This window comes from Acomys minous, assembly GCF_964271855.1.
Source record: "Acomys minous genome assembly, chromosome: 3".
NCBI classification, from domain to species: domain Eukaryota; kingdom Metazoa; phylum Chordata; class Mammalia; order Rodentia; family Muridae; genus Acomys; species Acomys minous.
In genome coordinates, this window is record NC_140485.1 from 54,760,774 (window position 1) to 54,786,162 (window position 25,389).

Consider the following 25,389-nt stretch of genomic DNA (forward strand, 5'->3'; position numbering starts at 1 on the left):
TGCCTGGGCAGGATGGAGGATGTGGGCAAGGCCTGAGGGATGGGGAGAACAGAGAACACAAGGACAGTCCCCAGGGGGACCTCAAACCAGAGAGTCCAGCTTAGAAGAGTCAGGTATGTGCGGCAGGAAGGAGGGTGCCTCTTCTCTCTTCCAGAAATGGGGAGTGGGCTGGGGCAACCAACAAAAGGCGGGCAACTCAGAAACTGTGTCCAGTGGCGTTGTAGGTACTTCCTCACCCTCTACGCGCCTTCTTGTAAGCTAGTAGGGCAAGCCATCGTCCTACCCCTAAAAGGCCGAGATGGCCAGGCTTCCCCTTCCCATGTCCTTCCCCCCAAGCTGCAGTGTTCCTGGCCCCTCAGCAAGCACTGTCGCTGCTCCAACGAGTCCGGAGAGCCAACAGTGGCTTGTTAGAGGAGCTGCAAAAGGACAACCTGGAGCGTGAGTGCGTGGAAGAGCCATGTAACTATGAGGAGGCCTTCGAAGCCCTGGAGTCTCAGAGTGACACGGTGAGCCCCGCAACACTGGGAGCTTGGAGGAGGGGCAGGTAGGCAAGAAATTGGTCTGGGCTGGCTCAGAGGAGTCCTGGATCCACAGATGACACAAGCAGCCAACATCCAGGCTTTCTGTCCCCCGCCACGCAGCCCCTGTTAAGACTTCCACTTCCAATCAGACTCCTGTCTCCTTGTGCTGCAAGAAGGGAACCAAAATCTGCCTTGGGGGACTGTGGGCCTGTCCTGTCACAGTGAGGCTCTGCAGCTCCAGCAGCCAGCTAGACTGGGGCTGACTGGGTTGCCTGGTGATTGCTTAAGCATTTCTGTCATTTCTTTGTTCCCTTGTGGTGTGCCCACTGGCCCTGGGGTGCTGTTGTGGTTCCTTTCCTTGCTTGCAGAGCTCCTCTTCTCCTGTCCACTCCCTTCTGGAGGGAACCCCATGTAGTCATGTGTGCCGAGGGACCCTCTCTTTACATATGCTCTCCTTGTGGAAGATAAACTGGGGGCCTAAAGCTGCACTGAAGCGGTCAGGGTGTGCCTACTAATGGTAGAACTGCACCCTGCCAGAGCCTCACTTCCTGCTCTTGCTTTCCAGGAAGTGTTTTGGGCCAAGTACAGAGGTGAGTGGCCAATAATGTGTGCCCCCCAGAAGGGAGGCTGGGGGACTGCAGCTGGGGAATCTCCTCTCCTGTAGACACGCCCACTCTCTCCCCTCCCTCCATCCCATCTGTCTGTTGCCCCTGCTTCCATGGCTGCATCACCTGTTCCCATCTTGTCTTCACAGCAACAACAAAGGTATTTCCACTTTTTTTAATTTTTTCTTTTCAGCTTGTGATTCAGTGTGGACATCCCGAGAGGCCTTCGTGGACTGTCTGGAAGGTGGGGAGTGGGCTCTTTGTCTCGGGTGGGCGGGGGGAAGCCTGGGAGAAAAGGAGAATTACTAAGTGCTCAGGAGCCATGGCTCAAGTGGGCATGTCCAGTGCCTGACGTTGCCTCTTTGTCCGTGGTCAAGGATGTCTTTGCATGTGGCTTTGTGTCTGGCCAGACTGTTGGTGGCATGGAGGAATGAGTGGACCTTTGTCCAGTCCGTGCCAGAGCTCTGTCTTGTCAATTCCTTCTCCAAACCTTTCTGTTTTGTTTTTGAGACAGGGACTCCTGTAGCTCAGGGTAGTTTTGAACTTGCTAGGTGCTGGGGATGACCCTGAGCTCCTGATCCGCCTACTTCTGCCTCCCTGGGGCTGGGATTCCAGGCATGTGCACCATGGCTGCTTACATTCTCCACAACTTCCAGTGACTCCCCACTCAGGCTCTTGGCTGGGAAACCTTTGCACATCTGGCCTTGACTTGCTCCTCTAAACCCGAACAAGGTGGTCAGAGTCAGTAAAGATGTCACGATGTCTCAGTCCTTGCCTACTTTGTTTTTGTTTTTTGGTTTTCTTTGTTTGTTTTTTGGCTGTCCTGGACTCACTTTGTAGACCAGGCTGGCCTTGAACTCACAGTGATCCGTCAGCCTCTGCCTCCCAAGTGCTACCACGCCCAGCTCTACTTTATTTTCACATGGAGTATTCTCCAGTGAAGACAGTGTCCTCCAGGGACTTTTCTGAGCCTGTAGGGAGTGGCTCCCTCCACAGGACTCTGAATGTATCTTTAGTCTAACTCAAATGCCAGAGTTTCTTTCCTTCCTTCCCTGAGCTGGGGTCTCTTTTCTCTCTCTCTCTCTCTCTCTCTCTCTCTCTCTCTCTCTCTCTCTATTTTATTTTTTGTTGTTGTTGTTTTTTTATGAGAAAGGGTTTCTCTGTGTAGCCTTGGCTGTCCTAGACTCACTTTGTAGACCAAGGCTGGCCTCGAACTCACAGTAATCCACCTGCCTCCTCCTCCCGAGTGCTGGGATTACAGGCATGCGCCACCATGCCCAGCCTATGAGCCGGGGTCTCATGTAGCCTAGGCTGGCTTTGAACTCCTAATTCTCCACCCTCCCACCCAAAACTGAGTGCGGGAACCGTGTGCTTGCACCACCATGCTCAGCGCATAGTTTCACCTCTTTCAATATTTTTTTTTTAAGATAATGAATTTGGTTTTAAAGACTAGCTTTTTTTTTTTCTTTTTCTTTTTTCTTCTTGGTTTTTGAGACAGGGTTTCTGTGTGTAGTAGCTCTGGCTATTCTGGAACTCTCTTTGTAGACCAAGCTGGCCTGGAACTCACAGAGCTCTACCTGCCTCTGCCTCCTGATTGCTGGGATTAAAGGTGTGTGTCACCACATCTGGACTTGTCTTTTTATTTTATATGTGTGGGTGTTTGCCTACATGCACATCTGGATACTATTATGTGTCTGAAACCTGCGGAGGCCAGAAGAAGGTATTAGATCATCTGAAACTGAACCCTGCGGGCTGATGTAGGTGCTGGGAATCAAACTCTGGTTCTCTGGAAGAGCAGCCAGTCTCTTAACTGATGAGACATCTCTCCAGCCTTTGTACTTTCTTTCTTTTCATTTATTTGTTTGTTTGCTTGTTTATCTTGGTTTTTCAAGACAGGTTCTCTCTGTGTTAGTCTTGGCTGTCCTGGATTCGCTTTGTAGACCAGGCTGGCCTCAAACTCACAGGGGTCCACCTGCCTCTGCCTCTTGAGTGCTGGGATTAACGGGGTGAGCTACCACGCTGGCTCTTTTTATTTTATATTTTAAGATTTATTTATTTGTTTTATGTATAGGAGTGCTCTGTTTTCATGCATGCCAGAAGAAAGAATAAGATCTCATTACCGATAGTTGTGACCTAGGGAAGAGCCGACAGTGCTCTTAACTGCTGAGCCATCTCTCCAACGCCCTTTCTTCTCTTTCTTTCTTTTCTTTTCTTTTTTTTTTTTTTTTTTGGTTTTTGAAATAGGGTTTCTCTGTGTAGCCCTGGCTGTCTTGGACTCATTTTGTAGACCAGGCTGGCCTCAAACTCTCAGAGATCCACCTGCCTCTGCCTCCCGAGTGCTAGGATTTCATTACTTACTCTAATAATATTGTACTAAGCCTTTGGTGTGTGCCAGGCATTGTGCTGGTGCCAGGTGCGGGGGAATCTCTGTTTTTAGTCAGGGTCTAAATGCAGATACAGTGGCCTTGAACCCTCCATCTGTCACTTCTGTTCCCTGAGGGATAGAGGGCTATAGAGAAGTGCCACCAAACAGGTGCTGGGAATTTTAAAGGCACAAAATAGTTGTGGGAGCTGGGTGTGGTGGTGCACGCCTTTAATCCCAGCACTTGGGAGGCAGAGGCAGGCGGATCACTGTGAGTTTGAGGCCAGCCTGGTCTACAAAACAAGTCTAGGACAGTCAAGGCTACACAGAGAAACCCTGTCTTGAGAAACAAACAAACAAACAAACAAACAAACAAAGGTGAGGGTTTTAAGGAACGCACAATCTCAGGATAACAGAAATACCACCTATTACATGGGTTCCTGGAAATGCCAGGAGAGAGCAGAAAGGGCAGTTGGCTGTGGGCAGCATCAGAGATGGCTTCCCAGAAGTGCTGTTTACCTGGCCTCGTGGGACGAGCAGGTGAACAAACCTGAGAGAGCTCCAAGCATGGAACCTGTGCAAAGGCCCTAAATAACAACTGCCAGGGCTGGATTAGAACTGTGCCTGTCATCTGGTTGTCACGTGGCTGTTGTGGAGTGGACAGAACTTCTGCAAAGGAGTGAAAGGCATCCCGGTTATGGATGGTGAACCAGAGAGAGCCTGGGGTGGGTGGGCAGACAAAATGTTAATAGGAAATTGGAGAAAGTCCTCAGGGTCTGATGCAAACTTGGGGTGTGTGTCTCTGTAGGTCGCTGTGCTGTGGATCGGGGGAAGAACTACCATGGGACTGTGAATGTCACTTATACCGGTATCGAGTGCCAGCTGTGGCGGAGCCCCTACCCACACAAGCCTGAGTGAGTGCCAAGCAGGCCTGTCTCCCAGCAGGCAGGAGGGGAAGCAAAGGCACACTCCAGGAGCCACAGGTCCCCTGAGCACCCTTCTCTTCCAGCATCAACATCACCACCGATCCCGGGGCTAACCTGCAGGAGAACTTCTGCCGAAATCCAGATGACAGCACCAAGGGACCCTGGTGCTACACTACAGACCCCACCGTGCGCAGACAAGAATGCAGTGTCCCTGTCTGTGGTGAGCTGGGGCTAAGGAGTGGTCTGTGGCCAAGGCCCAGGGCTCTTCATAAGGCCTGGCGACCTTAAATGGCCATCACAATGCTGGGTACCTTCAGAGCAAAGGGGAGAAGTTACAAACAGAATGGGCCCTCTGGCCAGGCCACGTGGGAGACCAGGGCGGGCTGCCTGTTCCCTTGGCTTCCTCCCAGCCTTGGCTTCTCATGCTTTTGGCTGTGGCTCGTTTCAAGCAGCTTTTTGTGTCCTGTGAAGGCACTTTCCTCCAGGAAGTCCTTCTAGATCACTTCAGTCACGTGCCTTTTCCAAACAGCACAGAGTAAGCACATCAGGCTCTGCCCTGGGAGATTGTTGTATTTAGTTGCCATGATTCCAGGGCTCTAGTCACAATAATGCTGCAGAGCAAACACCCATACCTGAGGGGCATGCCACAGCAAGCATTTCTTTCTTACCCCACTGGGGCAGGGCTAGGATGCTCTCAGCCCTACTCACCGTTGTCTGAGTCTGGGGTGGGGAGACAGTGTTCCATCCCTAAATGCTGGGCTGCCTGGATGGTTGTGTTATGAATGACGGGTCTGGCAGAACCTGATTCCTTGAGGAAGTTCTTCCATCCATGACGATGGGAGAGGTGCAGAGCAGTGAGCAGAAGCGATGCTTGAAGTCCTACATGCAGAGTGCTGGGCAGTCCTGCCTGGGCTGCATTGGCAGAACCAGCCACATGACCAAGGCCCAAGTCAGTCAAGAAGTGAGATACAGTCTGCTATAAAACCACAGAGTAAAAGGATGAAGTCAGAGCGATGACTTCATATCACAGGCTGGGGTGTGGGTTAGTGGCAGAGAGTTGGGCGAGGATGCACAAGGCCCTAGGTTCAACACCCTTCTCAGGAAAAAAGAAGTTTGGCAGAGCAGACCTATGATCATAACTATAGCTGCTGGAGATGGTACGAGGACAGACGGAGGAAAAGTTCAAGCCCTTCAAGGCCTAGGTTGGAGACATCAACAGTTACAAGTGTTTGCTTCTCCTGCAGGGGACCAGAGCTCAGTTCCCAGCACCCATGTGGCTCCCACCCAGCTCCAGGAGATCCAACACTCTCTTTTGGCAAACACACACAGACACACACACACACACACACAGGACGGAGACAGAGACAGAGGAATAAAAAACAAAATAAATCTTTGGGGTTTTTTTTTGTTTGTTTTTTGTAAGGTTTATTTATTTATTATTATGTATACAGTGCTCTGTCTGCATCTACACCTGCAGGTCACATTATAGATGGTTGTGAACCACCATGTGGTTGCTGGGAATTGAACTCAGGACCTCTGGAAGAGCAATCAGTGCTCTTAACCACTGAGCCATCTCTCCAGCCCCTTTATCTTTTTTTTTAAAGTTCGAGGCCAGCCTAGGCAACTTAGTGAGACCCTGTCTCAAAATAAAAAGGAAAAAGCAGGGCTAAGGGCTGTAAATAATTGCTAGAGAATGCCCCTTCCCTAGCTGCTGGGTCAGTGCCCTGTTCTTTGCAGCTCTGCTCCACCCCAGACAGGCTTAAAGCAAATCACCAATCATCTTAACAAAAACAGCTACCTAGACTGTACTGTCTATCCCCATTTGTGGCAAATGTATTGCAGACTTGCTGAAATTGACCTGTCCACACACATCCCTAGTAGATCCAACAGGCCTTCTGTTGTATCCAATTAAAACGTGAAACCCAAGCCAGATGTGGCACACACCTGTGATTACAGCACTCAGGAGGCAGAGGCAGGCCGATTTCTGAGTTCCAGGCTAGCCTGGTCTACAGAGTTAGTTCCAGGATAGCCAAGGAGAAAAGCTGTCTCAAAAAAACAAAACACACACACACACACACACACACACACACACACACACACACACACACACAAAGTTTTACACAAATTAACTCCAGGCAGTCACTACCAATAGATTGCAGATAGCCTAGGACCCCTGGAGGCTCTGCCTGCTTTCCATATGTGACTTATACACCAAACACCTGTGCTGTGTGTGTGTGTGTTTGTACTTTCTCTTCTCAACTATATGGGAAGACAGGCAGGTGCGGCCAGTTTGAAGGGAGCTTGCTGAGGCTGGGGGTGTTTAAGCTGCCTGAAGTCACACAGGTGAAATCCACCAGGACTTGGGATTCAAGTCGTCCTTGGGCCGGCGTGCTATCCCAGCTTTCCTTTCTGTATCCCTGCCCACCAGGCGAAGATGGCCGTACCACTGTGGAGATGATTCCTCGCTCTGGAGGTACCAGGGGCACCCAGGCACCTCCACCGGAGCAGTGCATCCCTGAGCGTGGCCGGCTGTACCAGGGGAACTTGGCTGTGACAACACTTGGGTCCCCCTGCCTGGCCTGGGACAGCACGTCAGCCAGGGCCCTGAGCAAGTACCAGGACTTCGATCCGGAGGTGAAACTGGTGGAAAACTTCTGCCGCAACCCAGATGGGGATGAGGAGGGCGTGTGGTGCTACGTGGCAGGACAACCTGGCGACTTTGAGTACTGCAGCCTCAGCTACTGTGGTGAGCAGGAGAGGCGGGGAGGGCCAGGGGCCGAGGACAAGTGGGTTCCTTACAGCCTTACAGAAACCTAGCTAGGGGTAGGTCCTATTCTCGTGTCATAGATGAGTAACGGAGGCCCTGAGAGGTTGTTGGCTGGTCACTGAGGTGTGCCTAGGCTCTCAACCTCCGAGTCAAACGCCCTCCAAGGCCCGCGGGGTCTTGAGAAGGTCTCTGGTCTCAGCCACTGCCTGGTCTCTACAGACGAGGCGCTGGGAGAGGAGAGCCCGGAGAGCCAGGCTGGGGAATCCATCAGAGGGCGCACCACCGACGCAGAGTACCACACCTTCTTCGATGAGAAGACCTTCGGTTTGGGGGAAGCAGGTGAGGCACCCGCGTGTCCATGGGGCACGGGGCTGAAAGCCAGGATGGGCCCCTCACCGTCGGCCTTGCTTTGCAGACTGTGGCCTGCGGCCTTTGTTCGAGAAGAAGTCGTTGGAAGACAAAACGGAAAAGAAGCTTCTTGAGTCTTACATAGAGGAGTGCATGGTGGATGGTTGGGACGCTGAGAAGGGTAGCGCCCCCTGGTGCGTCCTGGACTGATCTGCAGACCATGGAAGGCCTGTCTCACCCACAGGCACAAGCCACAGATGACACTAGCATCCTCTATTTCTGGAGCAACCTCAGCCCATTGGCTTTACCATGTCTCCCAGATAGAGGGTGGAGCTGAGGCCCAGGCACGCTGCACAGTCAGGACTTGTATCCAATTCTAACTACACCAGAGCTGTGCTAAACTATGGAAAGGGTACACTGGAAGAGCTCTGATGCCCCAGGGCAGCCAAGTCAATTTCAGATCTGGAGGCGGCCCTGTCCCTCATCTGTCTTCTGTCTGTCTGTCTGTCTATCGCCTCCATCCTATCCCAGTACTCTTTGTTTTGTTGTTTTCTTTCCTTTTTTGAGACAGGGTTTCTCTATGTAGCCTTGGCTGCCCTGGACTGGTAGTAGACCAGGCTGGCCTTGAACTCACAGCGATCTGCCTGCCTCCAGCCTCTGCCTGCTGGTGTGCTTGGATTACAGGCTGTGCTACTGCAACCAGCTCTAGCCCACTACTCTGTTAACCTAGACTTTCACCCCCAACTTCCAGGGCTGCTGATCAACCAGGGCCCTCCTCCTCCTGCCCTCTTTCTTTCTTTCTTTCTTTCTTTCTTTCTTTTTTGGTTTTTTGAGACAGAGTTTCTCTGTGTAGCCTTGGCTGTCCTGGACTTGTTATGTAGACCATGCTGACCTCAAACTCACAGCGATCGGCCTGCCTCTGCCTCCCAAGCTGGGATTAAAGGTATGCACCACCACTGTCATCCAGGGCTCAGTCCTTTGTTGTTGTTTTCTTTTTTTTTTTTCAAGACAATGTCTCTCTGTGTAGCCTTGGCTGTCCTGGACTCGCTTTGTAGACCAGGCTGGCCTCGAACTCACAGAGATCCGTCTGCCTTTGCCTCCCGAGTGCTGGGATTAAAGGTGTGCACCACCAGGCCTGGTCATGGCCCAGTTCTTAACGCACTCTATTTCCTCTATTAGGCAGGTGATGCTTTTCCGGAAGACTCCCCAAGAGCTGTTGTGTGGGGCCAGCCTTATCAGTGACCGATGGGTTCTCACTGCTGCCCACTGCATTCTGTACCCACCCTGGGACAAGAACTTTACTGAGAATGACCTCCTGGTGCGCATTGGCAAGCATTCCCGAACCAGGTATGAGCTAGTGGCTGATGGTCACTGGCTGGGTTCTGAGTACCCATTAGGGGCTCTGGGGCACATGGGATGTGGCTGTACATCTCACAGGGCATGACCTCTTGACATCCCCACTGGAAAAGTCCATTTGGTCATGTCCTGTCCCACCCCAGACACCAGAACAAGGTCCAGATGAGAGTCTCTTTAAATTGTGACTTATTGAACAGTACGAGTGACTCTGTGCCCAACGGTGTCGGCTAGCCAGTGTGACTCAGAAGCCCTAGGTGGCTGTGGGACTGGGAGCAAGGTGCCAGAGTGTGGCGGTTCAGAGGTCATCCTGCCTCCCAGACTGTGGGGGCAGACTGTGACCTTCCTCTGTGAGCTGAGTGTTCTCCTTGGTGGACATTAAGCTCTTGTTTTCTCTTTTGGGGTCTGCACAGGGATGAGCACAACATCGAGACGATCTCCATGCTGGAAAAGATCTTCATCCACCCCAGATACAACTGGCGGGAGAACCTGGACCGGGACATTGCTCTGCTAAAGCTCAAGAAGCCCGTGACCTTCAGTGACTACATTCACCCTGTGTGCCTGCCGGATAAGCAGACAGCATCCAGGTCAGCACCAGGGCCACAGCTATGATTTGGCTCTGGACCCTGGGGCCTGGCACATACCTGCTTTCACGGTGTGAATGCAAGAGTCCTTTTCTGTGACACTTTGTTAAATGTTGGGCTCCTAGGTGCTGTCGGGGATAATTCTCACCAGGTCCCTCTCTTTCCCCATAGCTTGCTCCAGGCTGGGCATAAAGGGCGGGTGACAGGCTGGGGCAACCTCCGGGAGACGTGGACAACCAGCATCAGCGAGATACAGCCCAGCGTCCTGCAGGCGGTGAACCTGCCCATTATAGAGCAGCCTGTGTGCAAAGCCTCTACCCGGATACGCATTTCCGACAACATGTTCTGTGCTGGTAAGGCTTTGGGTCTTGGGCCATGGAAACAGCTGGAGGGGGGGAGGGGCACTTGGTAGGCCTGGGATGTGGTGTGAGCAAGGCACACACCTGGGCACTTACAAGGCAGGTGACTCCAGGCAAATGGCTGAAGCTTTTGGGAGTTAAAGGAAAAGTTTCTGCAAGCTGGGAGTGGTGCTGCACGCCTTTAATACCAGCACTCGGGAGGCAGAGGCAGGTGGATCTCTGCAAGTTCGAGACCAGCTTTGTCTACAAAGCAAGTCCAGGATAGCCAAGACTAAACAGAGAAGCCCTGTCTAGAAAGAGGTCTGAGGTTAGAGAGAGGGTGGGGGAATGTGTGTGTGTGTGCACCTGTGTGGCCTATGGCCATTAATTTCTGGTCCTGGGTAGGGAAAGGGCATTCATTTAACCACTCGGCACATATTTCTTGAGTGCTTACTCTGTCTTATCCAAGACAGCATTTGAGTTGTCCTGAGGAAGCTGCCTTTCTTGAAGACATGTAGAGCACCAATTCATTCATTCATTCATTCATTCATTTTTCTTTTTGGGTTTTTGAGACAGGGTTTCTCCATTACACAGAGCTCTGACGGTCATGGACTCACTTTGTAGACCAGGCTGGTCTTGAACCCACAGATATCTGACTGCCTCTGCCTCCCAAGTGCTGAGATTAAAGGTGTGCGCCACCGCAACCGGAGAGCAGAGTAAGGGAGGCTGGAAGGGATAGGTCAACCAACTACAGTGGCCAGAGGGGCTGGGGAAGGGCTTTCTCAAGCAGGCGACGGTTAAACAGAGTCTGGAAGGAGGGAGTGAGAGAGTCAGAGACAGAGGGGGAGAGGGCGGCTGTGAGCCTGGTTTTGGGGACAGATGCAGGTGCACGGGTCCTGCGGTGGCTGAGTGCCTGGTAGGTGTGAGGCCTGTGTGGCTGGAGTGCAGTAGCCCAGCCATCCCACAGGGGACGAGGTGAGAGAAGAGAGCCAGGTAGAGTGGAGTTCAGCTGTAACCTCAGCCCTCAGAGTGGAGGCAAGAGGATCATAGCATGCTCAAAGCTCATTTGGGCTCCAGTTAGACCTTGTTTCAAAAAACCAAGCAAACAGCCGGGCAGTGGTTGTGCACGCTTTTAATCTGTGTGAGTTCGAGGCCAGCCTGGTCTACAACACTAGTCTAGGACAGCCAGGGCTACACAGAGAAACCCTGTCTTGAAGAACCAAAAACCAAGCAAGCAAGCAACTAAAAACCCAAGCAAACAGCTGGGCAGTGGTCACATTTTCAGTCCTAGCACTGTGGACAAGCTACACAGAGACAGCCAGAGCTACATAGAGACCTTGTCTCAAATAAAACTCAAGCAAACAAATAAGAATGTACTGGTATGTTTGTTGGGATTGTATTTTGTCCATAAAACATTGATGTTGACTATAATCCCATTCAAAACAAGAACCAAAATGTTCACATTAGTGTTGTGAGAAGTTTTCCCATCTCCTCAGGTCTACTTTGGTGTTTTCCTTGAATGCTGGGATATAGTCTGTGATCTGTATGTTCTGTGACACTTTATATTATTTGTATTTCATCCCATACTCTTTTTGAGTTAAGAAGTAGTTTTCCAGTTGCACACACACACGCACACACACACAAAGACCAAGAATTTGACTTGTTAAATATTATTTTTCTGTCCTGTAACATTAATTTTTACCTTTATCTTTTATATTTGTGTGTGTGTGCAAAGGAGAGAGGGGGAAAAAAAAGAGAAAGGGAGGGGATATGTATGTTTTAGTGTAGCTTAGGCTGACCCACTATTTAAGATTTTGGATTTAAGGGCCCTTAGTGTCTTCTTTTTTCCTTTTTAGTTGTTTGTTTTTTGAGACAGGGTTTCTCTGTGTAGCCTTGGCTGTCCTGGACTCCCTTTGTAGACCAGGCTGGCCTTGAACTCAGTGATCCACCTGCCTCTGCCTCCCGAGTGCTGGGATTAACTGTGTGGGCCACCGGGCTGGAGTTTGTTTTCATTAACTCATTATTTTATAATTATTGTGTTTTATTTGCCATGCTATTATTTTCCCCCTGTTATCATTGCTTTAAGAAATTTTATGTATTTAGGAGAGTTTGCATTACCTTTGGGCTTAAAGTTTTTCTTTGAGTTTCTCTGTGTAGCCATGGCTGTCCTGGACTCACTTTGCAGACCAGGCTGGCTTCCAACTCACAGTGATCTGCCTGCCTCGGCCTCCTAAATTTTGGGATGACAGGCACATGCCACTCCCCACTCTCTTATGGGATTATCCTGTTTCAAGATGCCTTCCTTCTCTCCCCTTTCCTCTTTTCCCTCCTTGAGACAGGGTGGCATGTAACCCAGGCTAGCCTGGAGTTCACTATGTGGTTGATAACCTTGAACTTCTGATGCTTCTGGGTCTCCCAACCCTACTCACCCAGTGCTGGAATCACCATGGACCATCATGGACAGTTTATTCAGTTTATGGGGCACTGGGGATCCAAATGGTTTCATACATGCTAGCCAAGCACTCTACCACCCTGTTTAGGACAGGCTGGCCTTGGATTTGTAATACTTCCACCTCAGCCTCCTGGTTATAGGTGGACATAACCACACTCAACCATTTTAACCTTCTTATAACACCTCCCCCACTGTTCTGTTATTTTTGTTTTGAGACAGAATTTCTCTGTGTAACCTTGATTGTCCTGGACTCTTGTAGAGACCAGCGGGCCTCTAACTCACAGACATCCTCTTGCCTCTGCCTCCCAAGCACTGGGACTACAGGTGTATGCCACCACCACCCGCCTGGTTTGTTAATTTATATTTGGTCATTTGAGGAAGTTTCATGTATCCCAGGCAAGCCTCAAACTCACCATTCAACTGAGGATAATATTAAATGAATCCTCCTGTCTCCAACTTTTTATTAATATTATTAGTATTTAATCTGTTTATTGGTTTTTCGAGACAAGGTTTCTCTGTGTAGCCCTTGCTGTCCTGGGTTCACTTTGTGGACCAGGCCAGCCTCGAACTAACATCGATCTGCCTGCCTCTGCCTCCCAAGTACTGGGATTAAAGGCATGAGCCACCACACCCGGCCTCTTTCTAACTTTTTATCTGTTGATTTTTATAAGCCATCTGATTTTTAAAAATTTGCTTTTAACTTTTAGGTTTGTGAGTCAAGCTTTTTTCATATGCATAGACTTGTTTGAGGGTATTTCAGATAGTTTTGTCCTAGACTGAGGTAGGTTGTCTTACTAAGGTCTTCTCTTTTCCTATAGTTTCCTTCTATGCGTCTGGTTAGTTTCATGTGTCTGACTCTACTGAGTAGGACTGACTGTACTGAGCCTCGTTGCATCTATTGAAGGATGTGTCCACCTCACCCTGTGTGTATTTTAGATTACATGTGAAATTTAGTAGACTAAATTGAGGTTTGGGTGTTCCTGTAGTCTTGTCTGAAGGTGTGGGTTAGGGTACAGGCTAGGGCTGTGACTTGGCCAGAGTGGAAATGGTGAGAAGTGGCCGGAGCGGAAGCACCTTGTCAGGTAAAGTCAACAAGTCTGCTAACGGATCAGGTACATGAGGTGAGGCAATGAGGTCAAGATGACCAGATGGGGTCCACGTGGGTGTGCCCTAAGGACGTGACTCCTGAACTCTGCTGTTTTTTCCTCAAGGTTTCAAGGTGAATGACACCAAGGGAGGAGATGCTTGTGAAGGTGACAGTGGGGGACCTTTTGTCATGAAAGTAAGCTTCTCTAAAGGCCAGGGGCAAGGGAAGGTTGGGGGCCACAAACAGCTGCTTGGACCTCACTATTGGAAACCCCACTTTTCTTCTTCAGAACTTTAATAATAACCGCTGGTATCAAATGGGCATTGTCTCATGGGGTGAAGGCTGTGATCGGGATGGAAAATATGGCTTCTACACACACGTGTTCCGCCTGAAAAAATGGATACGGAAAGTCGTTGATCGATTTGGATAGATGGATTGTGTGCGTGTGTGTGTGTGTGGGGTAACCACAATATGGGATCATTGTAAAATCACAGAAACCAGTCAAAATATGTTTGTGGTTTCTTTCTGTGCTCAATAAAAGTGACCGGTAAGCCTCAGTGTGCCCAGTGCTGTTGATGCACAACTCTCTGGACTGGGCTCCAGAAGAGGCAGTGATGCTGCTGGAAGACAGGACTGCCAACACTCCAGTCTCCAGCACAGGCCAGCTGAGATGGGAGGCAGCAGTTGCCTTTGTGAGCATTTAAAATGTTTCATGGTCTAACCTTGATGCATTATTTAATTCTCACAAAAGATAGCTGTGGCTCCTCATAGGAGGGAGGGAGGTGAAAAAATAGATTTGGAGAAGTAACTTGTCCCAACTTACACATGTAGGATTCGCAGCAGTGGGGCTGAGATGGCTGAGGGGGTAAAGCACTTGCAGTGCAGTCCAGATGGCTTTTGATATCTGGATATCCAGAACCTACCATGCAAAAGCTGGACGTGGAGCTGGGTGTGGTGGCACACGCCTGTAATCCCAGCACTTGGGAGACAGAGACAGGAGATCTTTGTGAGTTCGAGGTCAGCCTGGTTTATAAAGTGAGTCCAGTACGGCCAAGGCTACACAGAGAAACCCTGTCTGGCTCGAAAAACAAAACATACTGAAAGCTGGATGTGAAACCAGGTGTTGGCAGCAGCAGCAACAGCAATCCCAGCACTCAGGAGACAGAGGCAGGTGGATCTCTGAGTTGAAGGCCAGCCTGGTCTTGGACAGCCAAGGCTACACAGAGAAACCCTGTCTTGGAAAACAAAAAACAAAAAAGTTCTCACAGGTATGCCCATCTGTTTGAGTTTTAGTTGATTCCAGATGATAATCAAGATTTTAGGTATCACTCACATCCAGCATCCTTCATCATGTCATCAAAATGGTACACTCATGCTCCCAAGAGGCTCAATGTTTTGTTTTGTTTTTTAAAATGTGTTTATTGTTATGTATAGAGCTCTATCTGCATGTACACCTACAGGCCAGAAGAAGGCATCAGATCTCATTATAGATGGTTGTGAGCCACCATGTGGTTGCTGGGAATTGAACTCAGGACCTCTGGAAGAGCTGTCAGTGCTCTTAACCTCTGTCAAGAGGCTCAATGTCTGATGCACCTTTGAGATTACAATATGATGGTAGATGGGCGTAGGATTGTCACATGATCTCTTGAGTTGCTGCTCTGTCTCTAAACTTGTGTTTGAGACAGAGTCTTATTATGTAGCTCTGGATGTCCTGGAACTCTATAGAGACCAGGCCAGTCTTGAATTCACAGAGGTTTGCCTACTTTTACTTCCTCAGGCTCGTTTTAAAGGCATGTGCTATGCCATTATGCCCAGCTTTTGTTTCCAATCTTTGTTTTCTGAGACAAGGTTTCTCTGTGTAGGCTTGGCTGTTCTGGATTCACTTTGTAGACCACGCTGGCCTGAAACTCTTAGAGATCCGCCTGCTTCTGCCTCCTGAGATTTCTCCATGCCAGGCCCTATAAATGTTGATTTTTATTCCTCTGGCTCAATTGTTGTCTGGGAGGCTTACTGCCTCCTCCTGCTAACCTAGAAGTAATCCCGGAAGCTTCTAGCCCCTGTACAATCTAATCTAGGCCTAGAATTAGAATGTTTTCAGCCTCTGAGATTTACTTCTTAAAAATAAGCTTATCCTAAACTAGGCATGGTGGCGCATGCCTTTAATCTCAGGACTCAGGAGGCTGAGGCAGGCAGGTTGCTGTGAGTTCGAGGCCAGCCTGGCCTACAAAGTGAGTCTAGGACAGCGAGGGCTACACAGAGAGACCCTGTCTTGAAAACTCTTTCCTCGAGCTGGGTGGTGGTGGCCCATGCCTTTAATCCTAGCACTTGGGAGGCAGAGGCAGGTGGATCTCTGTGAGTGTAGCCAGCCTGGTCTACAAAGTGAATCCAGGACAGTCAAGGCTACACAGAGAGACCCTGTCTACAAAAACAAAATGAAGAAAACCCTTCCCCCTCCACCCCCCTCCCCCAAAAGCTTATCCTTATCTGTTCTGAGGTCCTGGCTGGCTGGTTTAACTCAACTCAGCTGCTCTAGCTCAAACTCTTCTCCCAGCTGATTTCTTTAATCTGGCTTCTCTCTCTCTGCCCAGAATTGTTCTACTTGGCCTCAAACTAACTCAACAATCTGCTGTAATGCTTTGGCTTCTTCTCATTTTCTGGATTGTTCAGTCTTCACTGTGTTCTCTCTCTCTGCAACCCATCGCTATTTGTCTCTCTTCTCTTTTACATCTGTCCAAGCAGATCATGCAAGTTTATAAGGACTAAACGTTTTTGTGTACTGAGCACAATTCTTGCTGACAACTGGACTGGCATCCAGTTTGGCATGTTTAAAATTCCTTTTCTGGTCACCTTCTCCCTGTTTTGACCCCCCACAAACTGCACATTGTGTTGGGGAGAGGTAGTTTTCCTCAGCTCTCTCCTCACACAGCACTTAACAGATCAGTGTTATTTGTAGGAAAAAGAGGTAGAGGATACTTTTAAGTAAATTTGTAAACTTTGGACAAATTTAAAAACCGCGACTCTTCAAGGTTACTGTTAACTGGTCACTGGTATGAGATGGAACAAGTTCCTATGTATACAGCATTAAAGCACTTATTCCTATGTGAAACATTTACAGGTAAGCGGGCACCACTGCCTCTAACACGTGGCGGTGAGTTTCAGAGGCTATGAAGTGTGTTCAGTGAAGACTGAAGGTCTATGAGTGGGGCATGGGGTCATGCCCTTACCATTTTCAGCTTTGGAGCTTCAACCAATATACATGGTTAAACATGGGAGAGCCAAGGGCAGGACAGGCAGATGGATCTCTGTAAGTCAAAGGACAGCTTGGTCTACATGGTACTGTGTCAGCCAGCCAGGGTTACATCACCAGATCCTGTCTTGACAAACAACAGCCACCACCACCAAAGGTGGAAGGAACCTCTATCTTTACCTCGACCCCAGCTCTTCTCCCTTCTCTGTCTGCTGAGTCTCCTCATATAGCTTAGCTTAGCCTCCAATTTGAGATCCTCCTGTGTCAGTCTGCCAAGTGCTAGGATTAGGATTTATAGGCTTTTGTCATGACTGTATTGGGTTTTTATGTTTGGTACATAGGGGAACAGAGACTTAGAACAGGATTTTCTTGCTTATTCTTTGGCTCTGGTTGACTGAAAACACGGGACAAAAATAAGGCATCCTTTCTGTGACATTACACTTCAGGGGGAAGTAGACCTCAGCAGTCTGTAATAAACCTTCCTTTATCTGGACTCAATACCCAGCTTCCCTTAAATATTAGATGACAGAAAACAGTTGCCCAGCACTCCCAGATATGGAGCATCTTGGGAAATGGGTATAGTTAAAGTGAACTTTATTTAAGGGCTTTAGGAGGAAGGGACTAAGAATGAATTATAGGGGCTGGAGAGATGGCTCAGAGGTTAAGGGCACTGACTGCTCCTCCAGAGGTCCTGAGTTCAATTCCCAGCAACCACATGATGGCTCACAACCATCTCTGCCTTCTGGCCTGCAGGTGTACATGCAGACAGAGCACTGTATACATAATAAATATCTAAAAAACATAAAAGCCGGGCGTGGTGGCACATGCCTTTAAGCACGTGGGAGGCAGAGGCAGGTGGATCACTGTGAGTTCGAGACCTGTCTGGTCTACAAAGCAAGTCCAGGACAGCCAAGGCTACACAGAGAGACCCTGTCTCGAAAACCAAAAAATAAATAAATAAAGAATGACAGCTAGGGTTGGAAGTGGTGCATTCCATTCATACTAGCACTGAAGAGGCAGAAAAGGGGATCTCTAACCGGTGCAGGGCAGCCTGGTCTACATACTGAGTTGTAGGCCAGTGAGGTCACATAAGGTAGTGAGGGCACAGCACGTAGTTCCCCAGGCCTCTGCGGTTCTGGGCACGCAGGTCCCCAGGCCTGTGTCGCAAGTGTTTTTACCTGCTGAACCATCTCACTAGCCCTTTAAAATATTTTTGTTTAGATTTTTTTAAATGAATGTTTACGTGCAAATATGTATGCGTACTTTGTGTGTGTGGTGCCCACGGGGGTCAGAGCCCTGAGAGCAGGAGCTGTGGATTGTTGTGAGATGGTGCTGGGAGCTGAACCAAGGTCTTCTGCAAGGACAGCTCTTAACTGAGAGCCTAGCCTTTTAATTAATAATATATATGAATTAAAGCAAATTAATTATTTGTGTGTTTGAGAGAGATATGTCTGTCAGTGTGTGTGTGTGTGTGTGTGTGTGTGTGTGTGTGTGTGTGTCAGGACACAGGTGTGGTAGAATCAAGAGGACAACTTTGTGAAATCAGTTCTCTCATTACATCTTTACATGGGTTCTGGGGAATCAGAGTTAGGTTGCCAGGCTTGAGCTGTTTGATGGTTGTAGTTGTCAAGGTGACAAAATCCATAGTCACCTGGATAGAGAATCTCAATGGGGCATTGTCTAGAGAAGGTGGGCGTGTGGGCATGTCTGTGGGGGAGGTTATCTTGATTGTGTTGAGGTTGAAAGCCCTGCACACTATGTGTGGCACCATTCCCTAGATGTGTGTGGCAGTAGATAAAGTGAACTGAGCCAGGCGTGTAGCATGCGCTGTGGTTCTCCTCTTCCCTGGGGCCGGATGGCCACCAGCCCACCAAGGCAGGAGGAGCAGAAGACGGGATGGAGGACCTGGACGGCCATGATCACGAAGAAGATCAAACATTCTGGGAACTACTTAAGGAGCTAGTTCAACTTTACTCAGGGAGAACAAAGGCTATGTAGCCCTCGGGGAGTGTGGGGAGGGGGTGCAGGTGTGTGTATGTGCAGGGACTTCCAGGATAGACATTCATAATTGGTTGGAACCAGGCACTTTAAGGATGCTTGTTCTGCGTTTGCAGCTCGCTCCTATCATATATATGAGTGGGAACACAGTACCAAATTACCCTACAGGCCGGGGAGGGGAGAGCTAGCAGGGATCTGTGTCAAGGGCCATATATCAAATGTGGTTAAGGGCATCTATGTCTAAAGACACTCTCCAGATGGAGTCAGGCAGAGAGCTGAGGCCCTGCTGGGGAGAGGGAGTCCTGCAACTAATGCCAAACTCAGAATGGCTATCCAGACCAGGAGGACTGCAGCCTCAAACAGCAGGGCCCTTCCAATATCTCCTCCTGTTTTTTGTTTGTTTTGTTTTGTTTTGTTTTGTTTCTCTGTGTTGCCCTGGCTGTCCTGGACTCGCTTTGTAGACCAGGCTAGCCTTGAACTTACAAAGATCCACCTGCTTCTGCCTCCTGAGTGTTGGGATTAAAGGCATGTGCCACCACACCTCGCCTGTTTTATTTATTTTATTTCCTTAGAGTTATTTATTATATATCATGTTTTGCCTGCATGTACACCAGCAAGTCAGAGGAGGGCACCAGATCTCATAGATAGTTGTGAGCCACCATGTGGTTGCTGAGAATTGAACTCAGAACTTTTGGAAGAGCTGCTTGTGCTCTCAACCTCTGAACCATCTCTTCATCACCCTGCTTTTTTTGGGGGGGAGTTGTTTTTTGGGGGGAGGGGTTTTTGTTTGTTTTTGTTTTGTTTTTGGTTCTTCGAGACAGGGTTTCTCTGTGTATGTAGCCTTGGCTGTCCTGGACTCACTTTGTAGACCAGGTTGGCCTTGAACTCACAGAGATCCCCCTTCCTCTGCCTCCTGAGTGCTGGGATTAAAGGCATGCACCACCCCGCCCAGCCCTATTTTATTTTTTAATGCAGAAGTGTCATCATGAACTTTAAGAATTCTACTGTTGCTGGGCATGGTGGTTGCGTTCAAGGCCAGCCTGGTCAGATCGAGTCCAGAGCAGAGAGACCCAGTCTCAAAAAAACCAACCAACCAAACAAACAAACAAGAGAAAGAAAGAAAGAAAGAAAGAAAGAAAAAGAAAGAAAGAAAGAAAGAAAGGAAAAGAAAGAAAGAAAGAAATCTACCATCAATTTCAAAGGTATCTAGGGTCTGAAAAAGTACCATGGCCTGATGGATAGTGATTCTAGGAATGGTGGTAATCTGTCTGCAGAGGAACTGTATGAGACAAGAAATAAGTATCAAAACAAGACAGGGGCTGGAGAGATGGCTCAGTGGTTAAGAGCACTGACTGCTCTTCTAGAGGTCATGAGTTCAATTCCCATCAACCACATGGTGGCTCATGACCATCCACAATGAGATCCGGTGCCCTCTTCTGGCGTGCAGTACATGCAGGCATAATACTATATACATAAATAAATATATAAAAAAAGAAAATAAAACAAGACAATTAGAGCACTAATTAGGGGTACAAGCAAGGAAAACAAGCGGTTTTGAACCAACATCATTGCTCAGTGGTTTGAAATCTCAGGAGTAAGTATGTACAGACACTTTTGAGGGCATTAATATTGGTTTCAAAAGCTTGATACATTTACATAAAAGTAACATGCCTTCCCCAATATCATGCAAGCCCCCACGACCAGCAGTTATTAAGTTTAGTGTTCTTTTGTTTTGGAGCATAACCCAGCAAGAGAGTTCATCTGTCACGGGGGAAATTCTGGGGCTGTCATATGTGGATGTCATTGCCTGGTTGAACCTGTTTCAGAAGTCTCCAGTCAAAAGTGTCTGGACAATGGCAGCTGTAGTGGTCCAGGCAGATCCAAGGGGATGGCAGCTGTCGTGGTCCAGGCAGACCCAAGGGGATGGCAGCTGTCATGGTCCAGGCCGACTCAAGGGGATGGCAGTTGTCACGGTCCAGGCCGACTCAAGGGGATGGCAGCCTTCATGGTCCATGCAGACCCAAGGGGATGGCAGCTGTCGTGGTCCAGGCAGACCCAAGCGGATGACAGCAGTCGTGGTCCAGGCCGACCCAAGGGGACAGCACGTCCAGGGAGGGGTATCTTATCTCTTGTCTCCGTCTGGTTTGTAGCAGTCTCCTCTTCCTCATAGAGACCTGTGACATAATCACAAGGGAGCAGAGGTCCCTGGTAGGCAGTGTGTCTAATAAAGGAGGTAATTCACAAGTTAAGCTGCTGACAGTTTGGTTGGCATCACATTAGGGGTCCGTTGGTTTAGACCTAGAAGGGAGTTAGAGGGGAAGGGTGGACATCTGGGTGAAAAGGGGAGTGTCTGGCGGGTGAGAACTGGTGAGCTCAGAATGACTATCTTGACTGGGAGGACTGCAACCTCAAACAGCCGGGTCCTTCCAACAGCACGCCTGTAATCCCAGCACTAGCATTGCGGAGGTTGAGGTAGGCAGATCTCTGGGAATTCGAGGCCAGCTTCTTCTACAAAGGGAGTCTAGGACAGCCAAGGCTCCACAGAGAAAGCCTGTCTTGAAAAAAACAACCACAACGAAACACACCATCCATTAAAATAGTTCCTATAGGGCACTGACTGCTCTTCCAGAGGTCCTGAGTTCAATTCCCAGCAACATGGTGGCTCACAACCACCTATAATGAGATCTGGTGCCCTCTTCTGGCGTGCAGGTGTACTTGCAGGCACAACACTGTATATATAACAATAAATCTTTTAAAATAAATAAATAATTCATGGAAGCCAGTGAGATAGCACAGAGGGTGGAAGCACTTGCCATACGAGCTTGGAGACCTGAATTTGGTCCCCAGAACCACAGTAGAAAGAGAGAGTTTGGTCTCAGTAGCTAAGCTCTGACTTTCACATACACACTATGGCCTGTGCCATCTGTTTTCACACACTTCATACGCACACATACAAAATAACAGGTAGATCCTGGCGGCTTGCTGGCCAACCAGTCTAGACTAAACAGTGAGCACTAAGAGACCCTGCTTCATTCAGAACAGGGCAGAGGGCTGGACAGGTGGCCCAATGGTAAGAGCACTTGCTGCTTTTGCAGAGGACCCGGTCAGAGTCCCAGCATCTACATGGTGGCTCAGAACCACGTGTGACTCCAGTTCCAGGAGATCAGTGCCCTCTTCTGAGTACCAGGCACACATTCAGGCAAAACACTCGAAGATAAAACCATATTTTTAAAAAGGGGTTGGAGTGACGCTGGGTGTAGTAGCGTATGCCTATAATCCCAGGACTTGCAGATCTCTATGAGTTCGAGGCAAGCCTGGTCTACAAAGTGAATCCAGCACAGCCAAGGCTAAACAGAGAAACTCTATCTTCAAAAAAAAAGGAGGCATATATGATATAAAATTATTATATATGTTCTCTGTTGATGGAGAAAGAGGCATGGGTATATACATGGAGCTGTTGTCAAACGTGACCTCCTGAGTTCAGTCCCTGAGACTCACAGGGTGGAAGGAGAGACCTGACCTCTACATGTGGGCAGTGGGGAATGTGCAAACACACACACACACACACACACACACACACACACACACACACACGCGCGCGCATAATTTATTTTTAAAGAGGCATATGTTGGTTTTGCTTTTGTTTGTTTGTTTGACACAGGGTATCTCTATGTAATCCTGACTGTCCTGGAGCTGGCTGCATAGACCAGGTTGGCATCAAACACTGTCTCAAAAGGGGAAAAAAGAAAAAAAGAAAAACAGAGCTGTGTGTGGTGGCGCACTCCTTTAATCCCAGCACTTTGGAGGCAGAGGCAGGTGGATTGCTGTGAGTTCGAGGCCAGCCTGGTCTACAAAGTGAGTCCAGGACAGTCAAGGCTACACAGAGAAACCCTGTCTTGAAAAAACAAAAACAAACAAAAAAGTTGATTTTTAAAATGTGGCTGGAGAGATGAGGTTCAGTGGTTAAGAGCACTTAGTGCTGTCACGGAGGACCTGAGTTAGAGTCTCAGCACCCACCCTGGGTGGCTCCTAACTGCCTACAGCTCCAGCTCCAGGACCTCTGGCCTCTGCTGCTCAGGTTCCAGCACCTCAGACAGATACCCACACACCGACATATACACATGCACATAGCTAAAAACAATAAATTTTTTGTTTTTGTTTTTCAAGACAGGGTTTCTCTGTGTAGTCTTGGCTGTCTTAGACTCACTTTGTAGACCAGGCTGGCCTCGAACTCACAGCGAACTGCCTGCCTCTGCCTCCGGAGTGCTGGGATTAGAGGCGTGTGCCAACATGCCTGGCCAAAAACAATAAATTTTAAAAAGGAAAGCTATACTATGTGTGATCCTTGTACTATATATTACAATATATAATTATACACGCATATAATATATGTAACACATAGGAAGTGGGCCACTCAGGAAATAACATGACTGTGGGGGTCGCAGACCCCAGTTCTCTGCTAACCCTTTCTCTCCCCAGGCTGCACATGACCCCAAACAGCCAGCCCTGACACAGCCCAGGCCGAGCAAGAGTCCCCTGCTCCCCAGGTGTGCCTGCTCTTTGTCCCTCTGTTCTATTTAGACCCAGGACTAATATTTACCTTGTACACAGGAAATGGGGGAGGGGGAGGGGCAAGCCCAGAGCTGCTGGGTAGAACTGGGAGCTTCAGGAGGCTGGCTGGATGCAGCCAGGATGGGATGGAAGGGGCTGTGTCAGCCAGAGCCCGTTCTGGGCCAGGAGATGGAAGAAGACAGCTAGAGGGCACAAGGCCCAGCCTCCACCCCCAACCCTCCCAACAAACCCCTTGACGCCCCTCATCACCCCCACTTCCCCCATTGCTCCTTCCAGGCAGCCTCTGCTCACAGTACCTACAGCAACCTCAGAGAAGGAAGCAGAGCCACCCTGGCCAAGAGCTAGGAAGGGAGCTTTTGCATGGCCACACCCTCCCCTAGCCCTGTGTCTAGTGCTGATCAGTAGGCACTGTGCTCCTTGCTCTCTACATTGATAATGTCCCGGCGTCCTCAACACAAAGGGTTCTGCCCACTGCACAGATGAGATAGGCGCGGTGCGTGGGCACGGAGAGTTTCAGCTCCATCCATGTTGGTGGGGATTACAAGGAGCCTCCAGAAGGACTCATTAATCCACATTCAGCCAATAAGAAACGGGGGAGGGGTTGGATGAGGGTCTTTTCTAAATGATTTTCTCCCTGAGAACATCCGTCCTTGGTTTCCAGGAGACCCTGTCGTCCTCTTGGGTGGTGAGGGGTGGACCATAGGCCTATCCACCCATTTGTCCCCAAGGCCCTGACCGGCTGACCTCTCTCCCTTGCCACGGATTTCTTCACGTTGGTTCAACATTAACCAAGAGAGAGTCAGGACAATCCCTCAGATCCCAGGAGCTGACACACTATGTTGCACGTCCGAGACCTGGGCCTACCTGGCTTTCTGGTTTTAACTGCCCTGGTTAGCCTGGGACACAGCCAGCATGGTAAGGGGCACTTGGAGACCTGCCTGGGCAGGATGGAGGATGTGGGCAAGGCCTGAGGGATGGGGAGAACAGAGAACACAAGGACAGTCCCCAGGGGGACCTCAAACCAGAGAGGCCAGCTTAGAAGAGTCAGGTATGTGCGGCAGGAAGGAGGGTGCCTCTTCTCTCTTCCAGAAATGGGGAGTGGGCTGGGGCAACCAACGAAAGGCGGGCAACTCAGAAACTGTCCAGTGGCGTTGTAGGTACTTCCTCACCCTCTACGCGCCTTCTTGTAAGCTAGTAGGGCAAGCCATCGTCCTACCCCTAAAAGGCCGAGATGGCCAGGCTTCCCCTTCCCATGTCCTTCCCCCAAGCTGCAGTGTTCCTGGCCCCTCAGCAAGCACTGTCGCTGCTCCAACGAGTCCGGAGAGCCAACAGTGGCTTCTTTGAGGAGGTACGAAAGGGCAACCTGGAGCGTGAGTGCGTGGAGGAGCAGTGTAACTATGAGGAGGCCTTCGAAGCCCTGGAGTCTCAGAGTGACACGGTGAGCCCTGCAACACTGGGAGCTTGGAGGAGGGGCAGGTAGGCAAGACATTGGTCTGGGCTGGCTCAGAGGAGTCCTGGATCCACAGATGACACAAGCAGCCAACATCCAGGCTTTCTGTCCCCCGCCACGCAGCCCCTGTTCAGACTTCCACTCCCAATCAGACTCCTGTCTCCTTGTGCTGCAAGAAGGGAACCAAAATCTGCCTTGGGGGACTGTGGGCCTGTCCTGTCACAGTGAGGCTCCAGCAGCCAGCTAGACTGGGGCTGACTGGGTTGCCTGGTGATTGCTTAAGCATTTCTGTCATTTCTTTGTTCCCTTGTGGTGTGCCCACTGGCCCTGGGGTGCTGTTGCGGTTCCTTTCCTTGCTTGCAGAGCTCCTCTTCTCCTGTCCACTCCCTTCTGGAGGGAACCCCATGTAGTCATGTGTGCCGAGGGACCCTCTCTTTACATATGCTCTCCTTGTGGAAGATAAACTGGGGGCCTAAAGCTGCACTGAAGCGGTCAGGGTGTGCCTACTAATGGTAGAACTGCACCCTGCCAGAGCCTCACTTCCTGCTCTTGCTTTGCAGGCTGTATTTTGGGCCAAGTATACAGGTGAGTGGCCAATAATGTGTGCCCCCCAGAAGGGAGGCTGGGGGACTGCAGCTGGGGAATCTCCTCTCCTGTAGACACGCCCACTCTCTCCCCTCCCTCCATCCCATCTGTCTGTTGCCCCTGCTTCCATGGCCGCATCACCTGTCCCATCCTGTCTCCACAGCAACAACAAAGGTATTTCCACTTTTTTTTTT

At 49.5% G+C, this 25,389-nt stretch overlaps 1 protein-coding gene across 3 annotated transcripts in view; it reads left to right on the forward strand.

Moving 5' to 3' along the window:
• F2 (coagulation factor II, thrombin) overlaps window positions 1–25,389 on the forward strand; it is a 38,325-nt gene that overhangs the window by 168 nt on the left and 12,768 nt on the right. The window contains exons 2-14 of one of the 3 annotated variants that reach the window (XM_084776687.1): window positions 337–506; window positions 1,087–1,111; window positions 1,320–1,370; window positions 4,297–4,402; window positions 4,498–4,634; window positions 6,843–7,160; window positions 7,401–7,520; window positions 7,597–7,723; window positions 8,709–8,876; window positions 9,296–9,469; window positions 9,638–9,819; window positions 24,429–24,598; window positions 25,171–25,195. In XM_084776687.1, the coding sequence (XP_084632813.1) occupies window positions 337–506; window positions 1,087–1,111; window positions 1,320–1,370; window positions 4,297–4,402; window positions 4,498–4,634; window positions 6,843–7,160; window positions 7,401–7,520; window positions 7,597–7,723; window positions 8,709–8,876; window positions 9,296–9,469; window positions 9,638–9,819; window positions 24,429–24,598; window positions 25,171–25,195 (1,773 nt within the window). Of the gene's footprint in view, window positions 1–336; window positions 507–1,086; window positions 1,112–1,319; window positions 1,371–4,296; window positions 4,403–4,497; window positions 4,635–6,842; window positions 7,161–7,400; window positions 7,521–7,596; window positions 7,724–8,708; window positions 8,877–9,295; window positions 9,470–9,637; window positions 9,820–13,467; window positions 13,539–13,632; window positions 13,904–23,942; window positions 24,076–24,428; window positions 24,599–25,170; window positions 25,196–25,389 lie in introns of those variants that run through there. The other 2 variants (XM_084776689.1, XM_084776688.1) reach the window with 2 other exon arrangements.